The 7,963-nt window shown below is 39.3% G+C and overlaps 1 protein-coding gene and 1 long non-coding RNA gene across 2 annotated transcripts in view; both read right to left on the bottom strand.

Moving 5' to 3' along the window:
• Window positions 1-1,028: 1,028 nt before the first annotated feature.
• casq2 (calsequestrin 2) lies at window positions 1,029-6,931 on the bottom strand. The gene is made up of 11 exons (XM_007546357.2): window positions 6,288-6,931; window positions 3,727-3,811; window positions 3,536-3,636; window positions 3,306-3,417; window positions 2,656-2,729; window positions 2,444-2,574; window positions 2,289-2,334; window positions 2,139-2,193; window positions 1,840-1,940; window positions 1,673-1,747; window positions 1,029-1,570 (listed from the first exon to the last, which is right to left on the bottom strand). Exons 1-11 carry the CDS (start codon window positions 6,522-6,524, stop codon window positions 1,304-1,306), a joined length of 1,284 nt encoding a protein of 427 aa, XP_007546419.1. The 5' UTR covers window positions 6,525-6,931; the 3' UTR covers window positions 1,029-1,303.
• Window positions 6,932-7,238: 307 nt separating this feature from the next.
• The window catches only part of LOC107835619 (uncharacterized), a 19,639-nt gene continuing 18,914 nt past the window's right edge, over window positions 7,239-7,963 (bottom strand). The window contains exon 3 of the long non-coding RNA XR_001661426.1: window positions 7,239-7,249. This is a non-coding gene — a long non-coding RNA (uncharacterized LOC107835619). The remainder of the gene's footprint in view (window positions 7,250-7,963) is intronic.

The raw sequence follows: 7,963 nt of genomic DNA, 5'->3' as shown, positions 1-7,963 counted from the left end.
TTGTGAGGATACTTGATCTGTCTTGTTTTTTTTTTGTTTTGGTTTTTTTTTGTTTGTTTGTTTGTTTTTTAATTTTTAATTTATGAGTTTTTTTTTTTTGTTTTTTGTTTTGTTTTTGTTTTTTTGTTTTTTTTATTTATGAGGTTGGTGATTTTGTAATATCTTGAAGTGTTGCTGTGTTCAGAGAAAGTGTAGTTTTGTTTAGGAGCGTTACACACGTGCCTCGGTTATATACTGCGTTTTTAGAACCTGTGCGAGTGTGTGTTTATGTTAACATGGACAAAACCTGAGTAAAGAGACTGATTTCCCATATTTATGCAACTTACATGTCATGAGCTCCAGTTTCCCTGTCAAAGCCTGTTTTATAAAACAAACATGTAAAACACAGCCAAAATGGCAAAGTTTGTAAAAAACGAAAATAAAGAAATAAAATAAATATTTGTACTGATCTCTTAAGTCCTTTGATCCTCTTCCTATCTTGCATAATTTTGTTTAATTTTTCAATGACAAAAGGAAGCAGTGTGTTTGTGTTCTGGCTTACAATACATCTATCTGTATTATTCACAGTTAGATCCCCATTAAACACAGAGGTTATTAATTTGGAGGCTTACAAAGTCATAAAATTATTTTGGCCTTTCCAAATCATTTTTCATTTGAGAAAAACATATCATGTTAGTGATTCTATTTTGCTTCAGGAAAAGATTCATTTCATTTATTGTCAAGCAGTAACAACAGATTGCGTCATTTTATACAGTGTATTTTAACTTCTGGTTCAATTAAATTGTATAATTCTGATCCAAGCACCATTTTAACATTTAAAGAGACTCGCTTGAGCATATCTTGAACCAATCATCTTCTGTGTATCAGCTGCATTAGAAAAAAGTTGTGTGAAACATTAGATCAGTTTTTGCAATAGGTGAGAAAAAAGTCTTGATTTGTTCGCCTGCTGTAAAGGTGAATGCAAAAACCTGAACGATCACAGCAAAAGTACCAACTACAAGCAAAGCAATGACAGACTGCGACCGCAGTTTGCGACTGCAGAAACTGACATCAACACCATTTATTATGAAGAGTCAAATCCATATCCATTAAACATGTCCCTCATGAACATGTTTTTGTATTTCAATATTCAACCCCGATCACAGAGGTATTTACATGTTCATAAATTGTGCTGATGAATATTAAAGGTTGAAATAAGTTAAAAAGATCCGCAGGCACCGATTCAGATGATATACAGTCATTTTTTTAGTCCAAAGTTGTACAGCAGGACTGATGGAGGAAGAGCCAACTTCAAGGCAGTTAGTTATTCTTCATCATCGTCATCGTCGTCATCATCCTCTTCATCTTCCTCATCTTCATCATCTTCCTCATCATCTTCATTGTCTTCATCCTCATCATCGTCGTCGTCATCATCGTCGTCGTCATCATCGTCGTCGTTATCATCGTCGTTGTCGTCATCATCATCTTCGGTGTTTACCTTGCCAGAAAGAACGTCTTCAATCCAGTCCTCCAGCTGCGTTGCCGTGGGCAGGTCCTCCTCATCCTCCATTTCCAACCACACACTGTCTGCCTGCGCTCACATTGAAAAGGTTAAACTGTGTCAGGAAATGTTGTTTTGGTTTTTTTTATTATTCTGAACATCAGGTTTTGACGTTCGGGTTCGGGAGCTTACATCTGTAACATTGACGACGCCGATCTGCGGTCTGAACAGATCCACCTTAAAGGTTTTCTCCCAGTAAGGAATCAGCTGGAAGGAGTCAGAAAGGGGAGATATGATTGTTTTGCCTTTGCTCTCTGCTTCACTCACAGTTACTCTGACGTAGGAGGCGTCAGGCTCACCAGGGGGAAGTCATCAGGGTCAATCCAGATGATGCTGAGGTCAGGAAGGTGAGTGTTATCTCTGGCAACTTCCTTCAGGATCTCTAAGAACTCATAGCCGTCTGGAAAACAGGAATGTTGTTGTTACTGTTTGGTTTCTTCAAAAATATATATTGTGATTTATAAATATATTTAAATATATAAACGTAAGTCTTTTATATTAGCTCAGGCCTGTTTTGATTGTTTATGTTCTTAAAGATGCAGATCTCTAACCTATTCAGATTATAATCAGCATTTTCCACAATGTTACATAACCTTACCTGGGTCCTCTTCCTCTGCAAAAGCCACAATGTGGATGCCCTCAATGTCATCCTCCTAAAAAAAACAAAGAGAAAGGTTTAACGCTAGCTGCTAAAAAAAAAATGTGAGAAAAACATAAAGCAAGATGAATAATTTTGCTGCTCTCTGACCCAGGTCTCAAACATATCTTCTGCACGCAGCTTTCTCAGAGTTGGTCTGGTGGCACAGAAAACACAACATCGCACGTCACATCATATCGCAACGCAGAATTGAGGTTGCAAATAGTTTAAAACATGAAATAAATCGAGGTAAGTCCACAGTTTACCGCCTGTGCTCCGTTATGAAGCCCACCAGCTCCTTCTCGGAGTGCGGCCTTCCTGGGACGGTGATGGGCTCCTCCATGAAGGGCTCATAGAAGTCCACCTCGTTCAGCTTCAGGGTCAGTTCTTTGGCCACCTTAACCAACAGAGGCAGATCAGCCAACTGTAACAGGTTCCCGATGATGACAACCTTTCATACTCTCTGTTTGACACTTACAGATTTTTCAAATGTGGCGAAGAATTTAATGTAGGGCTGGAAGTGCTCTGCAGCCTCTTTGAATGCCTCGTAATCTAAAAACAAAAACGTCAGATAAAGTGTGCGCAGCTCAGAGCAGAGGTATTTATAGTAAAGGAAGCATGTTTATTGTAGTATCCTCTTCTTTAGTCGCAGATCAGCTTGTCTGTTGCACATCAGGGAGCGGAAATAGCTCATCCTTGACCTCAGTGTGGTTCTCCCACAGATGGCCAGATGGGATAAAGCTCCAGCAGAGCTCTGACTGTATACTAGACTCAGTTTCTACTGTTTTGGCTAAATAACACTTTGTAGAAAAAAAAAATTATATTCCTCTTAAATTGTGGTGGTGTTAGTAGAGGCACATTTCTCACATCTCAGAAAAGCTTTTGACCAGTAATATAGTTGCTACACAAGTGTAGTTTTGATTTTCTTAGGAACATCTTAACTGTTTGGGGTCCTGTTTGTCAATTCAGTGTATGAATATGAAACTATGAAATAATCCCTGGAAATGAGAGGATTAAAATCTATTTTTACTCCAATCAAAATCAAACAAATTCCTTTGCAAAGCTACCTAAACAAGCAAGATGTTCAGGCAGCAGCAGATCGTGCATTTTGCAAACTAAGGAACTCACGTTCAGAGTCTTCACTCTTGAAGTAGCCAACGATGCGGATGTCCTCCTCCATTCTGTCAAAGGCTTTCAGCTCCAAAGCGTTCTCTATGACCTCCACTGGCTCCTCCAAAAGCTAAAGAGAGAAGCCGAAGCAAAAAGCTTGGAGAGTGGCCTGTGTGTGGACTGGTAACTGCGACCAGCACCGATCTGAACTCAAAGCTGGAAATATGCTCCGAAACAAATCTACTCACATCCAGCAAGAACTCCACCAGAACGTTAGCAGACAGCAAACCATCGAACTCGATCACTCTGTCATCTTTAAAAACATACACACTTCCCTCCTCCTCCAAACCTGCAGTTAAAAGAAAAACAATTACAGACAAAAAGAAAGGTAAATATCTTCAATTATATTCATCTTGCTATAAAGAAAAAATGTTCTCACCTAGTTTCTTTGCAACTTTTGCGTCTTTGACTGAGTCGACCATCCCAAACCCGATGTCCTTCTCCTCCATGACCTGAGCAACAAGCTGAAAGTCGAGGAAGAAATATTAGGGAGAGTTAAAGTGAAGGAAAAGATCCACCGTCTCTGCACGAAGATAAACAAATCCAAACAAAGCTCCAAGATCACCGAAGACGGTTGGCAACATGACAGGTGCTGCAGGCTAGAGGCAGAAAGATATAGTTACATAATCGCTCGTTCTAAATATAACCGCAGTCAGAACATACAGCATATAATTGTTCTGGTATTTGTCATGTATAGTACAGGAGCTTTTTTTGGTGTTTGATCTCCCCATGCAACAGGGAAGGGGACATACTGGTAAAGTGCTGCTGGGAGGGCTTGCAAAATGGTGGATTTCCAGTTGGGTTAATACACACATGTATACGTAACTCCAATTTGCAACGCGTTGAACGATTCTTAACCAGATATTAGTGGTTTCTACAAACTCATCAGATGTTTCTTCTACTGCATGAAAAGAATTTGACTTTTGTTACATCTTTTTCTTGCAACATTTGGAAATTAAATCACAAAACATGGTAACTTTTTTTTTCTTCTTCTTCTTTTTCGCTTGGCTTAATTTAGTTTCCATGTAAACTGCACTGTGGAGCCTGAAAGAGATATCAGAAAAACTAAACAAAAGAAAAACAGAATAGGTAACAAAAAAATATTGGGGTTCCTGTAAACCTGCTTGTAAATGATTGTTTGTGTTTACATATTTAAACATGACTTCAGAAGCTCAGAGAATCATCACATGTCTGAAGAATTTGTTTTGATCGATCATCTTCAAAGTCACTTCCCACCGATTTACACCAATTCCACTGAAGAGCACTGAAAAAATTACTTTGACATAGTTTTTTTTCACAGTTGGCAGGTGTGAGCATATTTTAAACAGAAGCAATAAACAGAAAAGCCTAAACTAAACAGTTTTTGTAAATCCTAATTATATCGGAGGATTCTAAAGTGGTGCAGTGCCACTTAGGAGAAGTGATCCCCTAAACCAGGTTGAGGACTGGTTACACACTTTAGTTATTATATTCTTCCTTCCATGCAGATGCATGGAAGAAGGCCCAACTTGCTGCTGCAAATTGTACTTTATAAGTTGTACTTTAAAAGTACAAAGGCACCAATATCACCAATCATTTTGCAAACAGAGGTTAAATACAACATCTATTCTAACTCACTACAGTCAATGTCTGTTGATATCCTATAGCTTTTTTTTTAATTCTCTGGAAAGTAATTTAAAACTCAGACATGTTTTTCGTGCGCTGCATACAGTCATTATTTATAATAAATATTTTGTATTAGTATTTTTTGAAGATAGAGATAAAATATATATACTGTACATATATTTTGGGAAAATCAGTTTTGCTACAAATTCAGGTGCCTGAAGGGGTGAAACTAGCTACTGTCTTATTAACCGTTTGGACAAAATATCTTTTTTGTCAAGAAAATTAAGAGATTGCAGTACATGAAACAACAATGGTAAGTCGGTGAGATGATTGTTGAGCATTCAACATACTAATGTAGATATTGTGATGAAATGTGGTGGTTTTCAAGCATTTGCAGAGTGATGATTTTACTTGAGCATTGGACTTGAACTATTTTCTTCTAAAAGGATAATACATTTTTTTATTGGGATATTCCCATTGATTATTGTATTTTTCGATTTAAATGTTAGTGTTTTTTGCTTTATTGATTTCTTAATTATAAATTTTTTTCTTACAATCTATCCCCTTTCCTGCTGCAATAGTGCACATTTTCCTGCTAAGGGAAACATAAAAGACTGTTATATTCTAATCATTAAATTTTTGCTGGCTTAGCCTTAAATTACTGTTTGAACACTACACTCACAGTCACGGTTAGACAAATTCCTTACATGAGATTTAATGGCTGCCTGATAATAGCTGATCTGCCCCACCTGTGCAGGGAAGCTATTAGCAGGAGTTCAAATTACTTCCTGCAGGTCAAAGAGGAGCCCTGCTTTAGCTTTGTCCTGTGAAACAAGGCCATTTTGTGCTAAACATTAAGAACCATTTAATCCAGAAATCAGTTTGTGACTGGGACCAGAATATTAGATTTGGGGGTTGGGGGCGGGGGGTTAGGTATTGTATTGCAGACAAGAATGTTGTGACCTTTAGCTGTTAAATACTGCAGATCTCTGGTTCTGAACAGAGCAGAACCACAGGGGGAAAAGAGCTCATATACTTCTATGGGATGGAGACGCTGTGAATTAGGGTGAAACAACCTCAAGTGACAGCAATGCATCTTACCGGATAACAGGGCATTCATAGAGTACACACTGGTACACACTGACCTTCAGGAGTATTCCTCGTATAGATAGATAAAAACCCACAGATAATCATCTCCTATCTGTGGGTTTCCAGCTTACTGGAGCACAAACATGGACCTTTATATGTCACATATCGTTTAATTCTGTACCACATCCACTCGCCTTTTTCTCTTTTATCAATTTGCCAATGACTACCCTCCTTGTCATGCTTTACCTCCAGTACTAGCTCGGTCATCTGGTGTTGTTTCTGCAGCTCTTTGTTGTCCGGCACTTTCTCGTGGTAGAACAAACAGAGCATGCTGTGCTTCTTCAGGGCCTTCTTGTAATTCTTGTCACTGATGTCGAGAACCCGGTCCTTCCCGTCGTACTGGGGGAACTCCAGGCCCTTCTCAGCCGGCATCACACTCACAAAGCTCAGGCAAGGGAGTAGGAACAACCACAGGGAAAACATGGTCCACGGCTAACCATCCACCCGCACAGAGCGTGACTTGGTTTCTGAAGATGCAGCTGCACAACTGGAGAAGTCAGACGACAACCGCCTGGGAAAGGATGGAAGAACGTGAGAAATCTCTGCAGAGGGATTTAGGAGGCAAAAGAAAGTCTGTCGGCTGAAGTTCTTAGCATGCCGAGAGAAATCTCAAAACTTCTTAAGAAACTCTGTCCCCCGCTGCGTGATTCCTCCCTCACGGTTTCCTGTGGACACAAAGAGGAGAGGAGCGCGATCAGGCCTGCGATGTGCTCTGGGTGGTTATACCATACATAGTCGAGCTTCTCTTCCCGTACTGGAGCAGGACAGGCCCATTTTTAGGAGACCAGTTGTTTGAAAGATAAAAATAGAACAGCAAGTGAGAAAGGGAAACACCAAAGGATGACAGTGGGGGGGGTCCATAAAAAAAAAGTATTCTCTCTCTCTGATTTTCTGCAGACTCGATGTTGAAAGGGGTAAAGGCCGACTCCTCCTCCCCAGTCACAGTGGTCCCCAGTGGTTAGAGTTTTTGTTTTAGTGCAGTTGAAGGAAATGTTAGTGTGTCTGAAGTGACAGCTCACAGGACAGTCTGCTAACAGGTGTGTAGCAAACAGTTCAAATGACCAACCCCTATCTAACCTTTCTTTATAGTGATCTTTTCTATTGTTGTTGCATGTTGTGATGCTTCAATGGCTTTACAATTACTACCCCTTTTAGACCAAAAGTACACAAAAAAAGTTACTTAAAAAAAAAAAAAAAAAAGAAGTCCGTCCAAAAATATTTGTTTTCTTGATGCCCTTGTTCTCAGCTAGCAGCAGCACCTGGATACTCAGAAGGTGCTGCTGGACATTTGTTCCTGTTGAAACCAAGTGTTTCATATAATCTACTGGGATTATATCATTAGATCATCTTAATTGTACAGTATATGAGTGACATTTTGGACTAAATGGGTTTAGTAGGGCTGAACAGTGTCACAGGTAGTTGTGCTATTATCTTACAGCAAGAAGATCCTGGTTTTTGATGAAGTTTGCATGTTTTTTCCGTGTATGAATGGGGTTCTCACTGGAGACTGACCTTATCCCATTGTACAAAAACATTGATGCCAATTGGTCTCTCTAAATTGCCCTTAGGAATGAGAGTGTGTCTCTGTGTCTGGACTGAGTCAATTTTCTGTATAGACAAACTGCCCAATCAAATCTTCCTCATAATGGTCATATCCTCAAATATGAAAGCTTTCCAGGTGCCGACATTTGAACTTCTGCTGCCCTCTGCAGGATGAAGCATGCATAACTTGCTAAAAATCCACACATAATTCGACATACGACTTTCACACTGTATAATATCTGCAGTTGTCCTGCTTTTGAGGACAACATGCTGAAATTCATAACATAAAGATATTTAAGCACAGGAAAAGGTGAGCAGAT

This window comes from Poecilia formosa, unplaced genomic scaffold (genome assembly GCF_000485575.1).
Source record: "Poecilia formosa unplaced genomic scaffold, Poecilia_formosa-5.1.2 Scaffold16, whole genome shotgun sequence".
NCBI classification, from domain to species: Eukaryota; Metazoa; Chordata; class Actinopteri; order Cyprinodontiformes; family Poeciliidae; genus Poecilia; species Poecilia formosa.
This window is presented reverse-complemented; position numbering and strand designations above follow the sequence as displayed.

Excerpts from the sequence above, each read along its gene's own strand:
- casq2 (XM_007546357.2), bottom strand. The coding sequence starts at position 6,524 with ATGTTTTCCCTGTGGTTGTTCCTACTCCCTTGCCTGAGCTTTGTGAGT. Across the intron at positions 3,637-3,726 it reads AAAAGTTGCAAAGAAACTAG|GTTTGGAGGAGGAGGGAAGT; the intron begins GTGAGAACATTT and ends TTTTAACTGCAG. Across the intron at positions 2,194-2,288 it reads AAGATATGTTTGAGACCTGG|GAGGATGACATTGAGGGCAT; the intron begins GTCAGAGAGCAG and ends TGTTTTTTTTAG.